Raw genomic sequence first — 27,020 nt, 5'->3', positions numbered from 1 at the left:
ATGTTTTAATTTTCACTGTTAAAAAAATAATTCAGAGTTGTACCGAAAAAACATCGCCTAACTATCGCATAAAAGAGTCTGTCAAATTTGGTTGGGGAACAAAATGGGATATTTTCGAAGCGGCAAAAACCTATAAACCGATCGTTCAACAGATGGTGGGTGGTGGAATAATCTGCCTGGGACGAAGCTATTAATATTTAAAAGTACCTTGGTACATACTGTTTAAAAGTATTTAGGTATATCTCCAACATTGCACCGAGCTACATATATAATCAAATATTTAGCTTCGTATACGTCCATAAGAAATACGCGTTCTGGAAACAAATATATGAAATTAGAATACCTCTGCATTTGCGGGAAGTAAGACTTCAATTGCAGTTTTACAGTATTTTTATTCAGTAAATGATACCTGTTTGAGTGATTTCTGAACATGCCCTTCAGTTCCGAAAAAAATTCCCATGAGACACAGAGAGACACTAATTACTGGGATTTGTTTAGATAAGTCAGCATTAGTACTTAGCAATAGAGCAGCGGTTGGCACGCACATACCATCGCAAGTTTGCCTTGCATTAGTTTGAGCCTAATCAGTTCCGAAAAAAATGTTTCACTTGTGAATCCGGAGTAAAGTGTTAGCTTGTACGAGTAAAGAACAAGTGACGCTCCATAAAGAATGCTGGGATGTTCGCTTTTTAACGAGTTAAAATGCAAATGTAACTTTTTCGAAGTCACTTCGTATTTCACTTCTTCCCAAGTAAAATCATTTCAGTAATTCCGAATTTTTTCAGAAAGTTTTTACTTGTAACATTTCTTTCAAGTGAAACTTCCCAAGTAAAATCACTTCAGAAATTCTGAATTTTTCCAATGAATTTTCAAATAAAATATTGAATTTAAAATACATACCAATTTATTAATATTTTGCTTCATTTTATTTAAATTGTATTATTTTATTTATCTGTTGAATTACAGTTGTTGTTCCAAAATCTAGTTTTGTGTTTTGTCAATTTGTTTTTAATGTTTGTCATCGTCTTTCGTAAACATTTGTTCGGGTCCACGGAATCCCTGGCTAACTTATCTGAAAAATAGGGGCATGTGGTTAAAAAACGTGTTTTACTTGTATACTTTTATATTTACCTTTTCGAACTGTGTAAAACTCTGCGGGATTTTTATTGGCACAAAACATTTCATCACGACACCTAGGGGTAACGGAAGCAAATTTTTTTTTGGTTATGTTGTGAATCTTACAAAAAATATCAATAAGGGACGTTCTTTAAACGTGGATCAACGCACAAAGTCTTGCACTTAAGGTATCACTTTCTTGACATAAATTTTTTTAAATATCACTTTTATTAATAAATCAAAATGTATCGCAGAGCACAATTTAAACAGCAGCTGCTTCTCTTTTCATAACTCATAAAGAGTGCACCAGGTCCCTTTCTCTTTTGGAGAGACGCAAAACAAAAGGACTGGCCAAAGGCAAGCAGATTATAAGACAGAGAAAGAGAGGAATCTCCGAAAATGTGCCTGAGGCAAGCAGATTATAAGACCCAGAAAGAGAGGAATCTCCGAAGATCTGGCTCTCCTTGTTGCACTACCGCTTTTTTCACATTCTTCTAAGCTTTTACCATCTGGCATGCAGTGATGCCAATATTTGTTCGTAAAAAAAAAACAGACTGAAAAAATAGCATGAAAATATTAAAAAAAAAAAAATAAAAGGTTTGTTTAAAGTAATTTTATTTTTTATTATTAAGATAACAGTTTTAAGGCATTTTCGATTATTTTTCCTTCGTCATTATTGCTGTCCTCAAAGTAGCCATGGATCCAATTAATTGGCGATACTTATCAGGCAAGTTATAATTATGAAATCTGAAGAAAGAATACATGTACTTGTACATCTACTTAATGTATTATCAATTTATATATGGTCACTTTTACAGTTAATACTGCATTTGCAATATGCCTTTAAAATCGGGCTGCAGTACCCAGCAATCCTCTTGCTTAAACATTTCTTTTGGCATTTTAATTTTATAATACAAATTGCGTGTTCAGTACCGAAACAGATAGTGTAAGTAAACCGTAAGTAGAGTTGTTTTTCGATGCATTTTTTTTACCAAACTGTCGATATAGGTAAGGCCGCCGCGGGAAGTTGCCACCTCTTTCATATTTTACAGCTGATAATAAATTTAAATTGGAAAGCAAAAACAACTATTTTAGAAAAAAAAAGAATAAATATTAAATTAAGAAAAGGCAGATTTCCGGAACAAAAATCTTAAAAAAGGACAGATTTCAGGTAGGCGGATGATTTAAAATTTTTTCCGGATAAAGCGTTAAAAACAGGGCAGATCTGTCCGGAAAAAGGACAAATTGGCATCACTGCTGACATGTTACGTTTTACCTCTGTTTTACGCTTTACCATTATTGCCGACCGCTGCAATAAAGGTTTAAAAACATTGTAGTTTTTAAATATCGATGTTATTCAATCTCAAAATTAATGTTTTAAATTAAACGTAAACATCGAACAAATTTAAAAAAAAAATAACAAATATTTATTAAAGATTCATAGAAAGTCTTAAAGTTCATAGCAAGTTCAGTGTTTCAATTGATAAAAAGTCACTTATAAACTACTGTAGGTATTTTTGTACGACTACCTGCGTTCAAATATTAGTTGCTAAACAAATCTACAAATGATAAAAATTACACTAGTTAACAGCCAAAATACTTAAAAAGGTTGGTGGTAGTTCCTAGTAGAGTTGGATCCCTAATTCACAAAGACGACACTTGCTGTAACTTTTTTTTTTTTGATAACTTTTTCGCTACGCAACTTGCGCGTCTAGCTAAGATTTGCCTGTTTGACATACCAAATTTTTAAAAACCGTGTCCATTTTCTGTCATGGCTGGTCCCGCTCACTTATTACCCTTTAACTTTTTTTGCGTGCGTTGTTCTGCCGTCGACGCCCTGCGCTGCTCCAAAAAATACGTTCGGGGAATCCTCTGACGTAGCCACAGTAGTCCTTTCCAGTCAACTATCATGTGCTACGACCAATCGAGTAAACGGCAGGATCGGCGGGATACGCCTCCTATTCCAGACTTAGGGTATATAATGCTGATGTTTGAAAGCTGATGTTTAAAATCTGATGTTTAAAATCTGATGTTTACTTTAATTTTCATTTGTTTAACTTACAACAATCTCTTTTTTAATGCACCACTAAGATGTACCTAGAAATGCACCTAAATACATTCAAAAAACAAATTTATAGAAGCATTCCAAAGGAATACATAAAACTGGATTCAATTTCATAAATTTTAGTTTTTATTTCAGTATTTATTTTTGTTTTCCAGCATCCACCATGGATGGTAATCCAATAACATTTTAAAAGAACACCACAACGCCAGGCGCACAACCGAAACCTACTATCATAACTACAGATTTTTGCCAGCTGCTGAAAAAAAAGAACCAGATTTCCACCGACGGTTCGCATCTTATCGACTACAAAATTAAAAACAATGAAATATAAGAAATTAAAGAGCATTTATTTTTCATACTATAGCTCTGGGGCCTTTCGTTTTCAAATGTTTCCCGTCGTCATTGTTTGCGTTATAGTAGATAATGTTTTTATTTTCACTGTTAAAAAAATAATTCAGAGTTGTACCGAAAAAACATCGCCTAACTATCGCATAAAAGAGTCTGTCAAATTTGGTTGGGAAACAAAATGGGATATTTTCGAAGCGGCAAAAACCTATAAACCGATCGTTCAACGGATGGTGGGTGGTGGAATAATCTGCCTGGGACGAAGCTATTAATATTTAAAAGTACCTTGGTACATACTGTTTAAAAGTATTTAGGTACATATATCTCCAACATTGCACCGAGCTACATATATAATCAAATATTTAGCTTCGTATACGTCCATAAGAAATACGCGTTCTGGAAACAAATATATGAAATTAGAATACCTCTGCATTTGCGGGAAGTAAGACTTCAATTGCAGTTTTACAGTATTTTTATTCAGTAAATGATACCTGTTTGAGTGATTTCTGAACATGCCCTTCAGTTCCGAAAAAAGTTCCCATGAGACACAGAGAGACACTAATTACTGGGATTTGTTTAGATAAGTCAGCATTAGTACTTAGCAATAGAGCAGCGGTTGGCACGCACATACCATCGCAAGTTTGCCTTGCATTAGTTTGAGCCTAAACAGTTCCGAAAAAAATGTTTCACTTGTGAATCCGGAGTAAAGTGTCAGCTTGTTCGCTTTTTAACGAGTTAAAATGCAAATGTAACTTTTTCGAAGTCATTTCGTATTTCACTTCTTCCCAAGTAAAATCATTTCGGTAATTCCGAATTTTTTCAGAAAGTTTTTACTTGTAACATCTCTTTCAAGTGAAACTTCCCAAGTAAAATCACTTCAGAAATTCTGAATTTTTCCAATGAATTTTCAAATAAAATATTGAATTTAAAATACATACCAATTTATTAATATTTTGCTTCATTTTATTTAAATTGTATTATTTTATTTATCTGTTGAATTACAGTTGTTGTTCCAAAATCTAGTTTTGTGTTTAGTCAATTTATTTTTAATGTTTGTCATTCGTCTGGCTAACTTATCTGAAAAATAGGGGCATGTGGTTAAAAAACGTGTTTTACTTGTATACTTTTATATTTACCTTTTCGAACTGTGTAAAACTCTGCGGGATTTTTATTGGCACAAAACATTTCATCACGACACCTAGGGGTAACGGAAGCAAATTTTTTTTTGGTTATGTTGTGAATCTTACAAAAAATATCAATAAGGGACGTTCTTTAAACGTGGATCAACGTACAAAGTCTTGCACTTAAGGTATCACTTTCTTGACATACTTTTTTTTAAATATCACTTTTATTAATAAATCAAAATGTGTCGCAGAGCACAATTTAAACAGCAGCTCCTTCTCTTTTCATAACTCATAAAGAATGCACCAGGTCCCTTTCTCTTTTGGAGAGACGCAAAACAAAAGGACTGGCCAAAGGCAAGCAGATTATAAGACAGAGAAAGAGAGGAATCTCCGAAAATGTGCCTGAGGCAAGCAGATTATAAGACCCAGAAAGAGAGGAATCTCCGAAGATCTGGCTCTCCTTGTTGCACTACCGCTTTTTTCACATTCTTCTAAGCTTTTACCATCTGGCATGCAGTGATGCCAATATTTGTTCGTAAAAAAAAACAGACTGAAAAAATAGCATGAAAATATTAAAAAAAAAAAATAAAAGGTTTGTTTAAAGTAATTTTATTTTTTATTATTAAGATAACAGTTTTAAGGCATCTTCGATTATTTTTCCTTCGTCATTATTGCTGTCCTCAAAGTAGCCATGGATCCAATTAATTGGCGATACTTATCAGGCAAGTTATAATTATGAAATCTGAAGAAAGAATACATGTACTTGTACATCTACTTAATGTATTATCAATTTATATATGGTCACTTTTACAGTTAATACTGCATTTGCAATATGCCTTTAAAATCGGGCTGCAGTACTCAGCAATCCTCTTGCTTAAACATTTCTTTTGGCATTTTAATTTTATAATACAAATTGCGTGTTCAGTACCGAAACAGATAGTGTAAGTAAACCGTAAGTAGAGTTGTTTTTCGATGTATTTTTTTTACCAAACTGTCGATATAGGTAAGGCCGCCGCGGGAAGTTGCCACCTCTTTCATATTTTACAGCTGATAATAAATTTAAATTGGAAAGCAAAAACAACTATTTTAGAAAAAAAAAGAATTAATATTAAATTAAAAAAAGGCAGATTTCCGGAACAAAAATCTTAAAAAAGGACAGATTTCAGGTATGCGGATGATTTAAAATTTTTTCCGGATAAAGCGTTAAAAACAGGGCAGATCTGTCCGGAAAAAGGACAAATTGGCATCACTGCTGACATGTTACGTTTTACCTCTGTTTTACGCTTTACCATTATTGCCGACCGCTGCAATAAAGGTTTAAAAACATTGTAGTTTTTAAATATCGATGTTATTCAATCTCAAAATTAATGTTTTAAATTAAACGTAAACATCGAACAAATTTAAAAAAAAATAACAAATATTTATTAAAGATTCATAGAAAGTCTTAAAGTTCATAGCAAGTTCAGTGTGCAAGTGCAAGTTCAATTGATAAAAAGTCACTTATAAACTACTGTAGGTAGTTTTGTACGAGTACCTGCGTTCAAATATTAGTTGCTAAACAAATCTACAAATGATAAAAATTACACTAGTTAACAGCCAAAATACTTAAAAAGGTTGGTGGTAGTTCCTAGTAGAGTTGGATCCCTAATTCACAAAGACGACACTTGCTGTAACTTTTTTTTTTTTGGATAACTTTTTCGCTACGCAACTTGCGCGTCTAGCTAAGATTTGCCTGTTTGACATACAAAATTTTTAAAAACTGTGTCCATTTTCTGTCATGGCTGGTCCCGCTCACTTATTACCCTTTAACTTTTTTTGCGTGCGTTGTTCTGCCGTCGACGCCCTGCGCTGCTCCAAAAAATATGTTCGGGGAATCCTCCGACGTAGCCACAGTAGTCCTTTCCAGTCAACTATCATGTGCTACGACCAATCGAGTAAACGGCAGGATCGGCGGGATACGCCTCCTATTCCAGACTTAGGGCATATAATGCTGATGTTTGAAAGCTGATGTTTAAAATCTGATGTTTAAAATCTGATGTTTACTTTAATTTTCATTTGTTTAACTTACAACAATCTCTTTTTTAATGCACCACTAAGATGTACCTAGAAATGCACCTAAATACATTCAAAAAACAAATTTATAGAAGCATTCCAAAGGAATACATAAAACTGGATTCAATTTCATAAATTTTAGTTTTTATTTCAGTATTTATTTTTGTTTTCCAGCATCCACCATGGATGGTAATCCAATAACATTTTAAAAGAACACCACAACGCCAGGCGCACAACCGAAACCTACTATCATAACTACAGATTTTTGCCAGCTGCTGAAAAAAAAAGAACCAGATTTCCACCGACGGTTCGCATCTTATCGACTAAAAAATTAAAAACAATGAAATATAAGAAATTAAAGAGCATTTATTTTTCATACTATAGCTTTGGGGCCTTTCGTTTTCAAATGTTTCCCGTCGTCATTGTTTGTGTTATAGTAGATAATGTTTTAATTTTCACTGTTAAAAAAATAATTCAGAGTTGTACCGAAAAAACATCGCCTAACTATCGCATAAAAGAGTCTGTCAAATTTGGTTGGGGAACATAATGGGATATTTTCGAAGCGGCAAAAACCTATAAACCGATCGTTCAACGGATGGTGGGTGGTGGAATAATCTGCCTGGGACGAAGCTATTAATATTTAAAAGTACCTTGGTACATACTGTTTAAAAGTATTTAGGTATATCTCCAACATTGCACCGAGCTACATATATAATCAAATATGTTCGAATGGCGGACTTATATCGACAGAAGGAGTTTTTCTATAGCAACCAAATTCCGCTTTAGCATCGTATACGTCCATAAGAAATACGCGTTCTGGAAACAAATATATGAAATTAGAATACCTCTGCATTTGCGGAAAGTAAGATACTGTAAGCAGTTTTACAGTATTTTTATTCAGTAAATGATACCTGTTTGAGTGATTTCTGAACATGCCCTTCAGTTCCGAAAAAAGTTCCCATGAGACACAGAGAGACACTAATTACTGGGATTTGTTTAGATAAGTCAGCATTAGTACTTAGCAATAGAGCAGCGGTTGGCACGCACATACCATCGCAAGTTTGCCTTGCATTAGTTTGAGCCTAATCAGTTCCGAAAAAAACGTTTCACTTGTGAATCCGGAGTAAAGTGTCAGCTTGTACGAGTAAAGAACAAGTGACGCTCCATATAGAAAGCTGGGATGTTCGCTTTTTAACGAGTTAAAATGCAAATGTAACTTTTTCGAAGTCACTTCGTATTTCACTTCTTCCCAAGTAAAATCATTTCTGTAATTCCGAATTTTTTTAGAAAGTTTTTACTTGTAACATCTCTTTAAAGTGAAACTTCCCAAGTAAAATCACTTCAGAAATTCTGAATTTTTCCAATGAATTTTCAAATAAAATATTGAATTTAAAATACATACCAATTTATTAATATTTTGCTTCATTTTATTTAAATTGTATTATTTTATTTATCTGTTGAATTACAGTTGTTGTTCCAAAATCTAGTTTTGTGTTTTGTCAATTTGTTTTTAATGTTTGTCATCGTCTTTCGTAAACATTTGAAAAAAATATTTGAAAAATAGGGGCGTGTGGTTAAAAAACGTGTTTTACTTGTATACTTTTATATTTACCTTTTCGAACTGTGTAAAACTCTGCGGGATTTTTATTGGCACAAAACATTTCATCACGACACCTAGGGGTAACGGAAGCAAATTTTTTTTTGTGTTATGTTGTCAATCTTATAAAAAATATCAGAAAGGGACGTTCCTTAAACGTGGATCAACGCACAAAGTCTTGCACTTAAGGTATCACTTTCTTGACATAATTTTTTTTAAATATCACTTTTATTAATAAATCAAAATGTGTCGCAGAGCACAATTTAAACAGCAGCTCCTTCTCTTTTCATAACTCATAAAGAATGCACCAGGTCCCTTTCTCTTTTGGAGAGACGCAAAACAAAAGGACTGGCCAAAGGCAAGCAGATTATAAGACAGAGAAAGAGAGGAATCTCCGAAAATGTGCCTGAGGCAAGCAGATTATAAGACCCAGAAAGAGAGGAATCTCCGAAGATCTGGCTCTCCTTGTTGCACTACCGCTTTTTTCACATTCTTCTAAGCTTTTACCATCTGGCATGCAGTGATGCCAATATTTGTTCGTAAAAAAAAACAGACTGAAAAAATAGCATGAAAATATTAAAAAAAAAAAAATAAAAGGTTTGTTTAAAGTAATTTTATTTTTTATTATTAAGATAACAGTTTTAAGGCATCTTCGATTATTTTTCCTTCGTCATTATTGCTGTCCTCAAAGTAGCCATGGATCCAATTAATTGGCGATACTTATCAGGCAAGTTATAATTATGAAATCTGAAGAAAGAATACATGTACTTGTACATCTACTTAATGTATTATCAATTTATATATGGTCACTTTTACAGTTAATACTGCATTTGCAATATGCCTTTAAAATCGGGCTGCAGTACCCAGCAATCCTTTTGCTTAAACATTTCTTTTGGCATTTTAATTTTATAATACAAATTGCGTGTTCAGTACCGAAACAGATAGTGTAAGTAAACCGTAAATAGAGTTGATTTTCGATGCATTTTTTTTTACCAAACTGTCGATATAGGTAAGGCCGCCGCGGGAAGTTGCCACCTCTTTCATATTTTACAACTGATAATAAATTTAAATTGGAAAGCAAAAACAACTATTTTAGAAAAAAAAAGAATTAATATTAAATTAAAAAAAGGCAGATTTCCGGAACAAAAATCTTAAAAAAGGACAGATTTCAGGTATGCGGATGATTTAAAATTTTTTCCGGATAAAGCGTTAAAAACAGGGCAGATCTGTCCGGAAAAAGGACAAATTGGCATCACTGCTGACATGTTACGTTTTACCTCTGTTTTACGCTTTACCATTATTGCCGACCGCTGCAATAAAGGATTAAAAACATTGTAGTTTTTAAATATCGATGTTATTCAATCTCAAAATTAATGTTTTAAATTAAACGTAAACATCGAACAAATTTAAAAAAAAATAACAAATATTTATTAAAGATTCATAGAAAGTCTTAAAGTTCATAGCAAGTTCAGTGTTTCAATTGATAAAAAGTCACTTATAAACTACTGTAGGTAGTTTTGTACGAGTACCTGCGTTCAAATATTAGTTGCTAAACAAATCTACAAATGATAAAAATTACTCTAGTTAACAGCCAAAATACTTAAAAAGGTTGGTGGTAGTTCCTAGTAGAGTTGGATCCCTAATTCACAAAGACGACACTTGCTGTAACTTTTTTTGTTTTTGGATAACTTTTTCGCTACGCAACTTGCGCGTCTAGCTAAGATTTGCCTGTTTGACATACAAAATTTTTAAAAACCGTGTCCATTTTCTGTCATGGCTGGTCCCGCTCACTTATTACCCTTTAACTTTTTTTGCGTGCGTTGTTCTGCCGTCGACGCCCTGCGCTGCTCCAAAAAATATGTTCGGGGAATCCTCCGACGTAGCCACAGTAGTCCTTTCCAGTCAACTATCATGTGCTACGACCAATCGAGTAAACGGCAGGATCGGCGGGATACGCCTCCTATTCCAGACTTAGGGCATATAATGCTGATGTTTGAAAGCTGATGTTTAAAATCTGATGTTTAAAATCTGATGTTTACTTTAATTTTCATTTGTTTAACTTACAACAATCTCTTTTTTAATGCACCAATAAGATGTACCTAGAAATGCACCTAAATACATTCAAAAAACAAATTTATAGAAGCATTCCAAAGGAATACATAAAACTGGATTCAATTTCATAAATTTTAGTTTTTATTTCAGTATTTATTTTTGTTTTCCAGCATCCACCATGGATTGTAATCCAATAACATTTTAAAAGAACACCACAACGCCAGGCGCACAACCGAAACCTACTATCATAACTACAGATTTTTGCCAGCTGCTGAAAAAAAGAACCAGATTTCCACCGACGGTTCGCATCTTATCGACTAAAAAATTAAAAACAATGAAATATAAGAAATTAAAGAGCATTTATTTTTCATACTATAGCTTTGGGGCCTTTCGTTTTCAAATGTTTCCCGTCGTCATTGTTTGTGTTATAGTAGATAATGTTTTAATTTTCACTGTTAAAAAAATAATTCAGAGTTGTACCGAAAAAACATCGCCTAACTATCGCATAAAAGAGTCTGTCAAATTTGGTTGGGGAACATAATGGGATATTTTCGAAGCGGCAAAAACCTATAAACCGATCGTTCAACGGATGGTGGGTGGTGGAATAATCTGCCTGGGACGAAGCTATTAATATTTAAAAGTACCTTGGTACATACTGTTTAAAAGTATTTAGGTACATATATCTCCAACATTGCACCGAGCTACATATATAATCAAATATTTAGCTTCGTATACGTCCATAAGAAATACGCGTTCTGGAAACAAATATATGAAATTAGAATACCTCTGCATTTGCGGAAAGTAAGATACTGTAAGCAGTTTTACAGTATTTTTATTCAGTAAATGATACCTGTTTGAGTGATTTCTGAACATGCCCTTCAGTTCCGAAAAAAGTTCCCATGAGACACAGAGAGACACTAATTACTGGGATTTGTTTAGATAAGTCAGCATTAGTACTTAGCAATAGAGCAGCGGTTGGCACGCACATACCATCGCAAGTTTGCCTTGCATTAGTTTGAGCCTAATCAGTTCCGAAAAAAATGTTTCACTTGTGAATCCGGAGTAAAGTGTCAGCTTGTACGAGTAAAGAACAAGTGACGCTCCATATAGAAAGCTGGGATGTTCGCTTTTTAACGAGTTAAAATGCAAATGTAACTTTTTCGAAGTCACTTCGTATTTCACTTCTTCCCAAGTAAAATCATTTCTGTAATTCCGAATTTTTTTAGAAAGTTTTTACTTGTAACATCTCTTTTAAGTGAAACTTCCCAAGTAAAATCACTTCAGAAATTCTGAATTTTTCCAATGAATTTTCAAATAAAATATTGAATTTAAAATACATACCAATTTATTAATATTTTGCTTCATTTTATTTAAATTGTATTATTTTATTTATCTGTTGAATTACAGTTGTTGTTCCAAAATCTAGTTTTGTGTTTTGTCAATTTGTTTTTAATGTTTGTCATCGTCTTTCGTAAACATTTGTTCGGGTCACCGGAATCCCTGGCTAACTTATCTGAAAAATAGGGGCGTGTGGTTAAAAAACGTGTTTTACTTGTATACTTTTATATTTACCTTTTCGAACTGTGTAAAACTCTGCGGGATTTTTATTGGCACAAAACATTTCATCACGACACCTAGGGGTAACGGAAGCAATTTTTTTTTTTGTTATTTTGTCAATCTTATAAAAAATATCAGAAAGGGACGTTCCTTAAACGTGGATCAACGCACAAAGTCTTGCACTTAAGGTATCACTTTCTTGACATAATTTTTTTTAAATATCACTTTTATTAATAAATTAAAATGTGTCGCAGAGCACAATTTAAACAGCAGCTGCTTCTATTTTCATAACTCATAAAGAATGCACCAGGTCCCTTTCTCTTTTGGAGAGGCGCAAAACAAAAGGACTGGCCAAAGGCAAGCCGATCACAAGACAGAGAAAGAGAGGAATCTCCGAAGATCTGCCTGAGGCAAGCAGATTATAAGACCCAAAAAGAGAGGAATCTTCGAAGATCTGGCTCTCCTTGTTGCACTACCGCTTTTTTCACACTCTTCTAAGCTTTTACCATCTGGCATGCAGTGATGCCAATATTTGTTCGTAAAAAAAAGACAGATTGAGAAAAAAAAACTGAAAAACTGGCATCACTGCTGACATGTTACGTTTTACCTCTGTTTTACGCTTTACCATTATTGCCGACCGCTGCAATAAAGGTTTAAAAACATTGTAGTTTTTAAATATCGATGTTATTCAATCTCAAAATTAATGTTTTAAATTAAACGTAAACATCGAACAAATTTAAAAAAAAATAACAAATATTTATTAAAGATTCATAGAAAGTCTTAAAGTTCATAGCAAGTTCAGTGTTTCAATTGATAAAAAGTCACTTATAAACTACTGTAGGTAGTTTTGTACGAGTACCTGCGTTCAAATATTAGTTGCTAAACAAATCTACAAATGATAAAAATTACACTAGTTAACAGCCAAAATACTTAAAAAGGTTGGTGGTAGTTCCTAGTAGAGTTGGATCCCTAATTCACAAAGACGACACTTGCTGTAAGCAAATTTTCCTTCATCATTTTCATGGATAACTTTTTCGCTACGCAACCTGTGCGGATAGCTAAGATTTGTCTGTTTGACACACCAAATTTTTAAAAACCGTGTCCATTTTCTGTCATGGCTGGTCCCGCTCACTTATTACCCTTTAACTTTTTTTGCGTGCGTTGTTCTGCCGTCGACGCCCTGCGCTGCTCCAAAAAATATGTTCGGGGAATCCTCCGACGTAGCCACAGTAGTCCTTTCCAGTCAACTATCATGTGCTACGACCAATCGAGTAAACGGCAGGATCGGCGGGATACGCCTCCTATTCCAGAGTTAGGGCATATAATGCTGATGTTTGAAAGCTGATGTTTAAAATCTGATGTTTAAAATCTGATGTTTACTTTAATTTTCATTTGTTTAACTTACAACAATCTCTTTTTTAATGCACCACTAAGATGTACCTAGAAATGCACCTAAATACATTCAAAAAACAAATTTATAGAAGCATTCCAAAGGAATACATAAAACTGGATTCAATTTCATAAATTTTAGTTTTTATTTCAGTATTTATTTTTGTTTTCCAGCATCCACCATGGATGGTAATCCAATAACATTTTAAAAGAACACCACAACGCCAGGCGCACAACCGAAACCTACTATCATAACTACAGATTTTTGCCAGCTGCTGAAAAAAAAGAACCAGATTTCCACCGACGGTTCGCATCTTATCGACTAAAAAATTAAAAACAATGAAATATAAGAAATTAAAGAGCATTTATTTTTCATACTATAGCTTTGGTGCCTTTCGTTTCCAAATGTTTCCCGTCGTCATTGTTTGTGTTATAGTAGATAATGTTTTAATTTTCACTGTTAAAAAAATAATTCAGAGTTGTACCGAAAAAACATCGCCTAACTATTGCATAAAAGAGTCTGTCAAATTTGGTTGGGGAACAAAATGGGATATTTTCGAAGCGGCAAAAACCTATAAACCGATCGTTCAACGGATGGTGGGTGGTGGAATAATCTGCCTGGGACGAAGCTATTAATATTTAAAAGTACCTTGGTACATACTGTTTAAAAGTATTTAGGTATATCTCCAACATTGCACCGAGCTACATATATAATCAAATATTTAGCTTCGTATACGTCCATAAGAAATACGCGTTCTGGAAACAAATATATGAAATTAGAATACCTCTGCATTTGCGGGAAGTAAGACTTCAATTGCAGTTTTACAGTATGTTTATTCAGTAAATGATACCTGTTTGAGTGATTTCTGAACATGCCCTTCAGTTCCGAAAAAAGTTCCCATGAGACACTGAGAGACACTAATTACTGGGATTTGTTTAGATAAGTCAGCATTAGTACTTAGCAATAGAGCAGCGGTTGGCACGCACATACCATCGCAAGTTTGCCTTGCATTAGTTTGAGCCTAATCAGTTCCGAAAAAAATGTTTCACTTGTGAATCCGGAGTAAAGTGTCAGCTTGTACGAGTAAAGAACAAGTGACGCTCCATATAGAAAGCTGGGATGTTCGCTTTTTAACGAGTTAAAATGCAAATGTAACTTTTTCGAAGTCACTTCGTATTTCACTTCTTCCCAAGTAAAATCATTTCGGTAATTTCGAATTTGTTCAGAAAGTTTTTACTTGTAACATCTCTTTCAAGTGAAACTTCCCAAGTAAAATCACTTCAGAAATTCTGAATTTTTCCAATGAATTTTCAAATAAAATATTGAATTTAAAATACATACCAATTTATTAATATTTTGCTTCATTTTATTTAAATTGTATTATTTTATTTATCTGTTGAATTACAGTTGTTGTTCCAAAATCTAGTTTTGTGTTTTGTCAATTTGTTTTTAATGTTTGTCATCGTCTTTCGTAAACATTTGTTCGGGTCCACGAAATCCCTGGCTAACTTATCTGAAAAATAGGGGCATGTGGTTAAAAAACGCGTTTTACTTGTATACTTTTATATTTACCTTTTCGAACTGTGTAAAACTCTGCAGGGATTTTTATTGGCACAAAACATTTCATCACGACACCTAGGGGTAACGGAAGCAAATTTTTTTTTGGTTATGTTGTGAATCTTATAAAAAATATCAATAAGGGACGTTCTTTAAACGTGGATCAACGCACAAAGTCTTGCACTTAAGGTATCACTTTTTTGACATAATTTTTTTTTAAATATCACTTTTATTAATAAATCAAAATGTGTCGCAGAGCACAATTTAAACAGCAGCTCCTTCTCTTTTCATAACTCATAAAGAATGCACCAGGTCCCTTTCTCTTTTGGAGAGACGCAAAACAAAAGGACTGGCCAAAGGCAAGCAGATTATAAGACAGAGAAAGAGAGGAATCTCCGAAAATGTGCCTGAGGCAAGCAGATTATAAGACCCAGAAAGAGAGGAATCTCCGAAGATCTGGCTCTCCTTGTTGCACTACCGCTTTTTTCACATTCTTCTAAGCTTTTACCATCTGGCATGCAGTGATGCCAATATTTGTTCGTAAAAAAAAACAGACTGAAAAAATAGCATGAAAATATTAAAAAAAAAAAAATAAAAGGTTTGTTTAAAGTAATTTTATTTTTTATTATTAAGATAACAGTTTTAAGGCATCTTCGATTATTTTTCCTTCGTCATTATTGCTGTCCTCAAAGTAGCCATGGATCCAATTAATTGGCGATACTTATCAGGCAAGTTATAATTATGAAATCTGAAGAAAGAATACATGTACTTGTACATCTACTTAATGTATTATCAATTTATATATGGTCACTTTTACAGTTAATACTGCATTTGCAATATGCCTTTAAAATCGGGCTGCAGTACCCAGCAATCCTTTTGCTTAAACATTTCTTTTGGCATTTTAATTTTATAATACAAATTGCGTGTTCAGTACCGAAACAGATAGTGTAAGTAAACCGTAAATAGAGTTGATTTTCGATGCATTTTTTTTTTTACCAAACTGTCGATATAGGTAAGGCCGCCGCGGGAAGTTGCCACCTCTTTCATATTTTACAACTGATAATAAATTTAAATTGGAAAGCAAAAACAACTATTTTAGAAAAAAAAAGAATTAATATTAAATTAAAAAAAGGCAGATTTCCGGAACAAAAATCTTAAAAAAGGACAGATTTCAGGTATGCGGATGATTTAAAATTTTTTCCGGATAAAGCGTTAAAAACAGGGCAGATCTGTCCGGAAAAAGGACAAATTGGCATCACTGCTGACATGTTACGTTTTACCTCTGTTTTACGCTTTACCATTATTGCCGACCGCTGCAATAAAGGTTTAAAAACATTGTAGTTTTTAAATATCGATGTTATTCAATCTCAAAATTAATGTTTTAAATTAAACGTAAACATCGAACAAATTTAAAAAAAAATAACAAATATTTATTAAAGATTCATAGAAAGTCTTAAAGTTCATAGCAAGTTCAGTGTTTCAATTGATAAAAAGTCACTTATAAACTACTGTAGGTAGTTTTGTACGAGTACCTGCGTTCAAATATTAGTTGCTAAACAAATCTACAAATGATAAAAATTACACTAGTTAACAGCCAAAATACTTAAAAAGGTTGGTGGTAGTTCCTAGTAGAGTTGGATCCCTAATTCACAAAGACGACACTTGCTGTAAGCAAATTTTCCTTCATCATTTTCATGGATAACTTTTTCGCTACGCAACCTGTGCGGATAGCTAAGATTTGTCTGTTTGACACACCAAATTTTTAAAAACCGTGTCCATTTTCTGTCATGGCTGGTCCCGCTCACTTATTACCCTTTAACTTTTTTTGCGTGCGTTGTTCTGCCGTCGACGCCCTGCGCTGCTCCAAAAAATATGTTCGGGGAATCCTCCGACGTAGCCACAGTAGTCCTTTCCAGTCAACTATCATGTGCTACGACCAATCGAGTAAACGGCAGGATCGGCGGGATACACCTCCTATTCCAGACTTAGGGCATATAATGCTGATGTTTGAAAGCTGATGTTTAAAATCTGATGTTTAAAATCTGATGTTTACTTTAATTTTCATTTGTTTAACTTACAACAATTTCTTTTTTAATGCACCACTAAGATGTACCTAGAAATGCACCTAAATACATTCAAAAAACAAATTTATAGAAGCATTCCAAAGGAATACATAAAACTGGATTCAATTTCATAAATTTTAGTTTTTATTTCAGTATTTATTTTTGTTTTCCAGCATCCACCATGGATGGTAATCCAATAACATTTTAAAAGAACACCACAACGCCAGGCGCACAACCGAAACCTACTATCATAACTACAGATTTTTGCCAGCTGCTGAAAAAAAAGAACCAGATTTCCACCGACGGTTCGCATCTTATCGACTAAAAAATTAAAAACAATGAAATATAAGAAATTAAAGAGCATTTATTTTTCATACTATAGCTTTGGGGCCTTTCGTTTTCAAATGTTTCCCGTCGTCATTGTTTGTGATATAGTAGATAATGTTTTAATTTTCACTGTTAAAAAAATAATTCAGCGTTGTACCGAAAAAACATCGCCTAACTATCGCATAAAAGAGTCTGTCAAATTTGGTTGGGGAACAAAATGGGATATTTTCGAAGCGGCAAAAACCTATAAACCGATCGTTCAACGGATGGTGGGTGGTGGAATAATCTGCCTGGGACGAAGCTATTAATATTTAAAAGTACCTTGGTACATACTGTTTAAAAGTATTTAGGTATATCTCCAACATTGCACCGAGCTACATATATAATCAAATATGTTCGAATGGCGGACTTATATCGACAGAAGGAGTTTCTGCTATAGCAACCAAATTCCGCTTTAGCATCGTATATGTCCATAAGAAATACGCGTTCTGGAAACAAATATATGAAATTAGAATACCTCTGCATTTGCGGAAAGTAAGACTTCAATTGCAGTTTTACAGTATTTTTATTCAGTAAATGATACCTGTTTGAGTGATTTCTGAACATGCCCTTCAGTTCCGAAAAAAATTCCCATGAGACACAGAGAGACACTAATTACTGGGATTTGTTTAGATAAGTCAGCATTAGTACTTAGCAATAGAGCAGCGGTTGGCACGCACATACCATCGCAAGTTTGCCTTGCATTAGTTTGAGCCTAATCAGTTCCGAAAAAAATGTTTCACTTGTGAATCCGGAGTAAAGTGTCAGCTTGTACGAGTAAAGAACAAGTGACGCTCCATATAGAAAGCTGGGATGTTCGCTTTTTAACGAGTTAAAATGCAAATGTAACTTTTTCGAAGTCACTTCGTATTTCACTTCTTCCCAAGTAAAATCATTTCGGTAATTCCGAATTTTTTCAGAAAGTTTTTACTTGTAACATCTCTTTCAAGTGAAACTTCCCAAGTAAAATCACTTCAGAAATTCTGAATTTTTCCAATGAATTTTCAAATAAAATATTGAATTTAAAATACATACCAATTTATTAATATTTTGCTTCATTTTATTTAAATTGTATTATTTTATTTATCTGTTGAATTACAGTTGTTGTTCCAAAATCTAGTTTTGTGTTTTGTCAATTTGTTTTTAATGTTTGTCATCGTCTTTCGTAAACATTTGTTCGGAATCCCTGGCTAACTTATCTGAAAAATAGGGGCGTGTGGTTAAAAAACGTGTTTTACTTGTATACTTTTATATTTACCTTTTCGAACTGTGTAAAACTCTGCGGGATTTTTATTGGCACAAAACATTTCATCACGACACCTAGGGGTAACGGAAGCAAATTTTTTTTTTGTTATGTTGTCAATCTTATAAAAAATATCAGAAAGGGACGTTCCTTAAACGTGGATCAACGCACAAAGTCTTGCACTTAAGGTATCACTTTCTTGACATAATTTTTTTTAAATATCACTTTTATTAATAAATCAAAATGTGTCGCAGAGCACAATTTAAACAGCAGGTGCTTCTATTTTCATAACTCATAAAGAGTGCACCAGGTCCCTTTCTCTTTTGGAGAGGCGCAAAACAAAAGGACTGGCCAAAGGCAAGCAGATTATAAGACAGAGAAAGAGAGGAATCTCCGAAGATCTGCCTGAGGCAAGCAGATTATAAGACCCAAAAAGAGAGGAATCTCCGAAGATCTGGCTCTCCTTGTTGCACTACCGCTTTTTTCACACTCTTCTAAGCTTTTACCATCTGGCATGCAGTGATGCCAATATTTGTTCGTAATAAAAGACAGATTGAGAAAAAAAAACTGAAAAAAAAGGATGGAAATATTAATAAAAAGAATAAAAAGTTTGTTTAAAGTAATTTTATTTTTTATTATTAAGATAATAGTTTTAAGGCATCTTCGATTATTTTTCCTTCGTCAATATTGCTGTCCTCAAAGTAGCCATGGATCCAATTAATTGGCGATACTTATCAGGCAAGTTATAATTATGAAATCTGAAGAAAGAATACATGTACTTGTACATCTACTTAATGTATTATCAATTGATATATGGTAAATTTTACAGTTAATACTGCATTTGCAATATGCCTTGTTAATGTCTGAATTATGTCGGCTAATCTAATCTTTAAAATCGGGCTGCAGTACCCAGCAATCCTTTTGCTTAAACATTTCTTTTGGCATTTTAATTTTATAATACAAATTGCGTGTTCAGTACCGAAACAGATAGTGTAAGTAAACCGTAAATAGAGTTGTTTTTCGATGCATTTTTTTTTACCAAACTGTCGATATAGGTAAGGCCGCCGCGGGAAGTTGCCACCTCTTTCCCATTTTACAGCTGATAATAAATTTAAATTGGAAAGCAAAAGCAACAATTTTAGAAAAATAGAATTAATATTGAATTAAAAAAAGACAGATTTTCGGAACAAAAATCTTAAAAAAAGGCAGATTTCAGGTATGCGGATGATTTAACATTTATTCCGGATAAAGCGTTAAAAACAGGGCAGATCTGTCCGAAAAAAGGACAAATTGGCATCACTGCTGACATGTTACGTTTTACCTCTGTTTTACGCTTTACCATTATTGCCGACCGCTGCAATAAAGGTTTAAAAACATTGTAGTTTTTAAATATCGATGTTATTCAATCTCAAAATTAATGTTTTAAATTAAACGTAAACATCGAACAAATTTAAAAAAAAAATAACAAATATTTATTAAAGATTCATAGAAAGTCTTAAAGTTTATAGCAAGTTCAGTGTTTCAATTGATAAAAAGTCACTTATAAACTACTGTAGGTAGTTTTGTACGAGTACCTGCGTTCAAATATTAGTTGCTAAACAAATCTACAAATGATAAAAATTACACTAGTTAACAGCCAAAATACTTAAAAAGGTTGGTGGTAGTTCCTAGTAGAGTTGGATCCCTAATTCACAAAGACGACACTTGCTGTAAGCAAATTTTCCTTCATCATTTTCATGGATAACTTTTTCGCTACGCAACTTGCGCGTCTAGCTAAGATTTGCCTGTTTGACATACCAAATTTTTAAAAACCGTGTCCATTTTCTGTCATGGCTGGTCCCGCTCACTTATTACCCTTTAACTTTCTTTGCGTGCGTTGTTCTGCCGTCGACGCCCTGCGCTGCTCCAGAAAATATGTTCGGGGAATTCTCCGACGTAGCCACAGTAGTCCGTTCCAGTCAACTATCATGTGCTACGACCAATTGAGTCCACGCCAGGATCGGCGGGATACGCCTCCTATTCCAGACTTTTCAGAAAAGCGGTGGACACAACAGCCAACACCACACCAGGATCGGCAGGTTAACTATTTGGGCAATTGCCGGACGTAGCTGGAATAGTCCTCGTAGCAGCCGACCGGGTGTTCTTTTTTCTCTCATGAGTTTCCTGTGAGTTTATTGTTCAGATGCATCGCCTACGAAACCGGACTCAAGATAGTCAACGACAGGATACGTCGGTGCTACGTTTGCTCAGGTCCTACTCACATATTGGGGCAACCGTCCTACGTAGCTAAAGCAGTCCTCGCAACAGTCGACCGAGTCTATATTCAACTTAACCGTGTATTTCACTTAAGGGCCTCAATAATTCTCGTCCTCTCCTCGCCTTCACTGCAAAAGACACCACACCAAAACTCCCAACTCTCTATCTACGTCCCATCGGAAAATCTCGATTTTTCCATGAAGTTTGACCTTTTCAAATATTGAATTTAGAATACATATATATTAATTTACTTCGAACTATATTTTATTTAAAATATATAATTTAAATTTTCTGAAGAATTACAATTATTATTTGCAAGTTTATGTTTGTTTTTTAATAATTTGTTTCTGAAAAAATAAAAGCATTTGCTTAAAAAATGTGTTTTACTTGTATACCTGTATATTTACCTTTTCAAACTGTTTAAAACCTTTTGAAGGATTTCATCACGCCACTTTCAGGTAAGGAAACCAGAATTTTTTGGGTTATTTTGTTGTAATGTATGCCAATATGCCTTCTTATCACATAAAATAAATATTGAGCGGCAACACTTTGTTAGCCGAAGTCACAACACTTTGTTGTTATGCCAATAATGTAAATTAAAACAAGTAATATTCCAATTTGTGTAAATTGATAATATTGCAAAGCCGGCTGGCTATGCCTCCGTGGCAGGGGTAGAGCCGGCTGATTAGGTATTGGTGACCGCCAAGGTTGGCAGCCACTGGAGAGTCGGGTGGTCGCTTCGACTTCCTTCCTCAATTGATTGTCCGGGCCGGCGGTAGGTCACTGCCGCTGGTTGGATATCCGTGGCGAGGGTCGGCGGAAGGTAACTGCCGCTGGTGGCCACGTCGCTGTAGATCCCAAGGGATGGTCGTACTGCTCCTATGTTGAGATAGGGAGATTACGGTGGAAGGATGACTGTCCTTCGATACCGCTGGCCTAGTGACTCAGTCAGTATAATAATTAATAAAAGAGTTAACGGCTAAGTGCCGGAGTTTCATGCATGAGAGCTGGTGCTCTTTATTTATTGAATATCAAATATGAACTGAATATGTGAAAAGAACTTAAAGCTAACAAAGGCTCACAGCGGCCACACAAATATGCAGTGTCTGCCTTCTGTGCACGAGCATCCGGCCCATTGCTGGGTCAGCAGTCTGGCCGGAGCTTCATTATGATGTTGACTGTGGTCAACGACTCTGGTCTGGCTGACCATAGTTAACTTGTACATAGAGCATTGTCTTTGTCACTCAGCGACAGCGTGCCAAGTGCCCACAGCCATTTCAAGTGCAAACGTAATATGATCTGCACTATTAGCATACCGCGCTTAGAGCCGAGTCAGCATGGTTCCCATACTGACCGCTTATATACATACATATGTGCATGCAAGTTAAGTCCTTTTCCATAGTTTGGCTTGGTCCTGGAGAATGACCGGTTCAATACCTAGTCATGACGGAGTTAAATCCTCGATAGTCCAGAAAGTTAGGTCCCAAGCTTTCCTTGAAGTCCAAGTAATTCAGCAGAAGACTTCAGTTTCAAAATTATAATTGTGTTAACCAAATATTATCTAGTCGCTGTCAAATCCAGAGTGTCGGTACATTCTCTCTTCTGTTACCATCAGCCCTAGGTGGGTTGGCGTTGACGTCGGCGTCAGCGTCAGCGTCAGCTTTTGCCGATCTTGCATTTCCCACCGTACTCCACTTGCACGGTGAGCAGTCAGCAGGCTGGCGGATGTTGCTGTGCTGACTTGGCACGGGGGCGGGGGCAAGTAGGTTAGTGCCCGTGCCAGTGGGTCAGTGCCCGGTCGGCGCATGGTGGCCGGCGGATGATGTTGTGCCGAGTCAGTACGGGGCGGGGACAGGAGTCGGTGCTGTTAACTGTTAACTCAGGTAGTCAGTGCTGTTATGCGTCCCGTAAATCAGCATCTCATTACTGATCACTGATGGTGTGCGCCTCCAGTACGACGGTGCCTCGATGCGTTGGAATGCCCTTGGTGGAGGTTATTTTTCTCCATGCGATGTATAGTAACAAGGCGAAGCCGAAGATCGTCGCTGCTTCTGTTAGGATCGAGAGTAAAAAGTTGTTAGATAATGTCTATAGTTTTTTTAAGTTCTGCAGGCTAAAATCGTGAACTGGTATTCAGTGGCGGTTACTTTGCTCAGTTCGGCCGCAATGGCCATCACATGTGTGGCGATTAGCTGCTGTAAGACATGGGCCCGAGACCGTCCACTCTCGTTATCGTACTGGATTATATACTATCCCAGTAGGTGACGTTACCCAGAGTCCGCTATGAGCGTTCCGTTGAAGTTGAAGACCAACTCCACTATCTCTTGGTCGTTTCTCAGGTGATCGCAGAGAGCTTGTCCTCCTTTTAAGAGCCTGGGAATGCAGCTGGCCTCGTCTAGTTTCCCTAAGTTTTTTTCCTGGCAAACGGTCGTAATTCCGATGGAGAGGCAGTTTCCCAATACCGCATAGGTTTTTTGGGTGTCCATCGCCATCCTGTGCTACTCTAGCACCACCTGTTTACTCTCAGTGATCGTCGGATAGAGGAGCATCAGCTTGTACCGAATGTCCACAACTTTCCGTTAGTTAAAAATGAGGGTTCTGCGAAGACTTGCAGCACTTCGGTCAGCTTCTCGCGGAGATGGACAGCTGACTTTGATTCTATCGGGAAAAGTTTGGCAAATTTTGAGAATTTATCGATGCAACTCAGGAATTTGAGATTCTCGATCGAAAAAAGGTCAATGTGCAATGTGTGATTTTACATGGGTAACTAGGGATAGGGGTTAGTTGAGGTTCCGGTCTGGCCGGGTGTCTAGCGTATTTAAACATTTTACAGGCCTGGCAAGAAGAGACCAACGACCTAATGCGGCAAATGTAACTTTTTCGAAGTCACTTCGTATTTCACTTCTTCCCAAGTAAAATCATTTCTGTAATTCCGAATTTTTTTAGAAAGTTTTTACTTGTAACATCTCTTTCAAGTGAAACTTCCCAAGTAAAATCACTTCAGAAATTCTGAATTTTTCCAATGAATTTTCAAATAAAATATTGAATTTAAAATACATACCAATTTATTAATATTTTGCTTCATTTTATTTAAATTGTATTATTTTATTTATATGTTGAACTACAGTTATTGTTCCAAAATCTAGTTTTGTGTTTTGTCAATTTGTTTTTAATGTTTGTCATCGTCTTTCGTAAACATTTGTTCGAGTCACCGGAATCCCTGGCTAACTTATCTGAAAAATAAGGGCATGTGGTTAAATAACGTGTTTTACTTGTATACTTTCATATTTACCTTTTCGAACTGTGTAAAACTCTGCAGGGATTTTTATTGGCACAAAACATTTCATCACGACACCTAGGGGTAACGGAAGCAAATTTTTTTTTGGTTACGTTGTGAATCTTATAAAAAATATCAATAAGAGACGTTCTTTAAACGTGGATCAACGCACAACATCTTGCACTTAAGGTATCACTTTCTTGACATTATTTTTTTAAAATATCAATTATATTAATAAATCAAAATGTGTCGCAGAGCACAATTTAAACAGCAGCTGCTTCTCTTTTCATAACTCATAAAGAATGCACCAGGTCCCTTTCTCTTTTGGAGAGGCGCAAAACAAAAGGACTGGCCAAAGGCAAACAGATTATAAGACAGAGAAAGAGAGGAATCTCCGAAAATGTGCCTGAGGCAAGCAGATTATAAGACCCAGAAAGAGAGGAATCTCCGAAGATCTGGCTCTCCTTGTTGCACTACCGCTTTTTTCACATTCTTTTAAGCTCTTACCATATGGCATGCAGTGATGCCAATATTTGTTCGTAAAAAAAGACAGACTGAAAAAATAGGATGAAAATATTAAAAAAAAGAATAAAAAGTTTGTTTAAGGTAATTTTATTTTTTATTATTAAGATAATAGTTTTAAGGCATCTTCGATTATTTTTCCTTCGTCATTATTGCTGTCCCAAAGTAGCCATGGATCCAATTAATTGGCGTACATCTACTTAATGTATTATCAATTTATATTTGGTAAATTTTACAGTTAATACTGCATTTGCAATATGCCTTTAAAATCGGGCTGCAGTACCCAGTAATCCTCTTGCTTAAACATTTCTTTTGGCATTTTAATTTTATAATACAAATTGCGTGTTAAGTACCGAAACAGATAGTGTAAGTAAACCGTAAATAGAGTTGTTTTTCGATGCATTTTTTTTACCAAACTGTCGATATAAGTATGGCCGCCGCGAGAAGTGGCCACCTCTTTCATATTTTACAGCTGATAATAAATTTAAATTGGAAAGCAAAAGCAACAATTTTAGAAAAATAGAATTAATATTGAATTAAAAAATGACAGATTTTCGGAACAAAAATCTTAAAAAAAGACAGATTTCAGGTATGCGGATGATTTAAAATTTTATCCGGATAAAGCGTTAAAAACAGGGCAGATCTGTCCGAAAAAAGGACAAATTGACATCACTGCTGACATGTAACGTTTTACCTCTGTTGTACGCTTTACCATTATTGCCGACCGCTGCAATAAAGGTTTAAAAACATTGTAGTTTTTAAATATCGATGTTATTCAATCTCAAAATTAATGTTTTAAATTAAACATAAACATCGAACAAATTTAAAACAAAATAACAAATATTTATTAAAGATTCATAGAAAGTCTTAAAGTTCAAAGCAAGTTCAGTGTTTCAATTGATAAAAAGCCACTACTGTAGGTAGTTTTGTACGAGTACCTGCGTTCAAATATTAGTTGCTAAACAAATCTACAAATGATAAAAATTACACTAGTTAACAGCCAAAATACTTAAAAAGGTTAGTGGTAGTTCCTAGTAGAGTTGGATCCCTAATTCACAAAGACGACATTTGCCGTAAGCAAATTTTCCTTCATCATTTCATGGATAACTTTTTCGCTACGCAACCTGTGCGGATAGCTAAGATTTGTCTGTTTGACACACCAAATTTTTAAAAACCGTGTCCATTTTCTGTCATGGCTGGTCCCGCTCACTTATTACCCTTTAACTTTTTTTGCGTGCGTTGTTCTGCCGTCGACGCCCTGCGCTGCTCCAGAAAATATGTTCGGGGAATTCTCCGACGTAGCCACAGTAGTCCGTTCCAGTCAACTATCATGTGCTACGACCAATCGAGTCCACGCCAGGATCGGCGGGATACACCTCCTATTCCAGACTTAGGGTATATAATGCTTGCGATTTTCAGAAAACCGTTGGACACAACAGCCAACACCACACCAGGATCGGCAGGTTAACTATTTGGGCAATTGCCGGACGTAGCTGGAATAGTCCTCGTAGCAGCCGACCGGGTGTTCTTTTTTGTCTCATGAGTTTCCTGTGAGTTTATTGTTCAGATGCATCGCCTACGAAACCGTCAAACAAACAATAGTCAACGACAGTCGAACTGTGTAAAACTCTGCAGGGATTTTTATTGGCACAAAACATTTCATCACGACACCTAGGGGTAACGGAAGCAAATTTTTTTTTGGTTACGTTGTGAATCTTATAAAAAATATCAATAAGAGACGTTCTTTAAACGTGGATCAACGCACAACATCTTGCACTTAAGGTATCACTTTCTTGACATTATTTTTTTTAAATATCAATTATATTAATAAATCAAAATGTGTCGCAGAGCACAATTTAAACAGCAGCTGCTTCTCTTTTCATAACTCATAAAGAATGCACCAGGTCCCTTTCTCTTTTGGAGAGGCGCAAAACAAAAGGACTGGCCAAAGGCAAACAGATTATAAGACAGAGAAAGAGAGGAATCTCCGAAAATGTGCCTGAGGCAAGCAGATTATAAGACCCAGAAAGAGAGGAATCTCCGAAGATCTGGCTCTCCTTGTTGCACTACCGCTTTTTTCACATTCTTTTAAGCTCTTACCATATGGCATGCAGTGATGCCAATATTTGTTCGTAAAAAAAGACAGACTGAAAAAATAGGATGAAAATATTAAAAAAAAGAATAAAAAGTTTGTTTAAGGTAATTTTATTTTTTATTATTAAGATAATAGTTTTAAGGCATCTTCGATTATTTTTCCTTCGTCATTATTGCTGTCCCAAAGTAGCCATGGATCCAATTAATTGGCGTACATCTATTTAATGTATTATCAATTTATATTTGGTAAATTTTACAGTTAATACTGCATTTGCAATATGCCTTTAAAATCGGGCTGCAGTACCCAGCAATCCTCTTGCTTAAACATTTCTTTTGGCATTTTA

The 27,020-nt window shown here is 35.1% G+C and overlaps 1 protein-coding gene and 6 long non-coding RNA genes across 26 annotated transcripts in view; 2 read left to right on the top strand and 5 right to left on the bottom strand.

The window, feature by feature from the left end:
* Positions 1-43: 43 nt before the first annotated feature.
* On the bottom strand, positions 44-18,129 carry LOC108025345 (uncharacterized). 4 transcript variants are annotated; one of them, XR_007765071.1, is made up of 4 exons: positions 17,969-18,129; positions 11,202-11,275; positions 10,919-11,106; positions 44-130 (listed from the first exon to the last, which is right to left on the bottom strand). It is a non-coding gene; the product is annotated as an uncharacterized LOC108025345 (long non-coding RNA). The 4 variants fall into 4 exon arrangements; XR_007765070.1 differs by lacking the exon at positions 10,919-11,106 and adding an exon at positions 7,276-7,518; XR_007765069.1 differs by lacking the exons at positions 10,919-11,106; positions 11,202-11,275 and adding exons at positions 7,276-7,518; positions 7,614-7,687.
* On the bottom strand, positions 217-893 carry LOC122818719 (uncharacterized). Its single transcript, XR_006368220.2, has 3 exons — positions 550-893; positions 410-483; positions 217-314 (listed from the first exon to the last, which is right to left on the bottom strand). It is a non-coding gene; the product is annotated as an uncharacterized LOC122818719 (long non-coding RNA).
* Positions 901-1,475, bottom strand: LOC127011762 (uncharacterized). Its single transcript, XR_007765080.1, has 3 exons — positions 1,288-1,475; positions 1,132-1,193; positions 901-1,072 (listed from the first exon to the last, which is right to left on the bottom strand). It is a non-coding gene; the product is annotated as an uncharacterized LOC127011762 (long non-coding RNA).
* Positions 1,940-10,728, top strand: LOC122818722 (uncharacterized). 2 transcript variants are annotated; one of them, XR_007765073.1, is made up of 3 exons: positions 1,940-2,627; positions 6,167-6,263; positions 10,522-10,728. It is a non-coding gene; the product is annotated as an uncharacterized LOC122818722 (long non-coding RNA). The 2 variants fall into 2 exon arrangements; XR_007765072.1 differs by lacking the exon at positions 10,522-10,728 and adding an exon at positions 6,877-7,085 and having other exon boundaries at positions 1,950-2,627.
* LOC127011760 (uncharacterized) lies at positions 6,830-7,269 on the bottom strand. Its single transcript, XR_007765078.1, has 2 exons — positions 7,082-7,269; positions 6,830-7,025 (listed from the first exon to the last, which is right to left on the bottom strand). It is a non-coding gene; the product is annotated as an uncharacterized LOC127011760 (long non-coding RNA).
* The window catches only part of LOC108025401 (uncharacterized), a 26,191-nt gene continuing 11,685 nt past the window's right edge, over positions 12,515-27,020 (top strand). Inside the window, exons 1-2 of one of the 8 annotated variants that reach the window (XR_007765057.1) lie at positions 12,515-12,846; positions 26,002-26,364. This is a non-coding gene — a long non-coding RNA (uncharacterized LOC108025401). Of the gene's footprint in view, positions 12,847-15,919; positions 16,467-19,847; positions 20,181-25,463; positions 25,600-26,001; positions 26,365-27,020 lie in introns of those variants that run through there. The other 7 variants (XR_007765054.1, XR_007765062.1, XR_007765060.1 and 4 more) reach the window with 7 other exon arrangements.
* The window catches only part of LOC108023839 (uncharacterized), an 18,116-nt gene continuing 9,265 nt past the window's right edge, over positions 18,170-27,020 (bottom strand). The window contains exons 1-6 of one of the 9 annotated variants that reach the window (XR_007765038.1): positions 26,348-26,640; positions 24,076-24,138; positions 23,845-24,016; positions 23,055-23,441; positions 21,191-22,834; positions 21,016-21,130 (exon numbers count right to left, since the gene is read on the bottom strand). Coding sequence is in view for 2 of the 9 variants with exons in the window: in XM_050889829.1 (XP_050745786.1) it covers positions 22,714-22,834; positions 23,055-23,275 (342 nt within the window). In the remaining 7 variants the exon portion in view is untranslated. Of the gene's footprint in view, positions 18,484-18,542; positions 18,605-21,015; positions 21,131-21,190; positions 22,835-23,054; positions 23,442-23,844; positions 24,017-24,075; positions 24,526-25,404; positions 26,254-26,347; positions 26,641-27,020 lie in introns of those variants that run through there. The other 8 variants (XR_007765037.1, XR_006368232.2, XR_007765039.1 and 5 more) reach the window with 8 other exon arrangements.

Source organism: Drosophila biarmipes, unplaced genomic scaffold (assembly GCF_025231255.1).
Source record: "Drosophila biarmipes strain raj3 unplaced genomic scaffold, RU_DBia_V1.1 ptg000008l, whole genome shotgun sequence".
In the NCBI taxonomy this organism is placed as follows: Eukaryota; Metazoa; Arthropoda; class Insecta; order Diptera; family Drosophilidae; genus Drosophila; species Drosophila biarmipes.
This window is presented reverse-complemented; position numbering and strand designations above follow the sequence as displayed.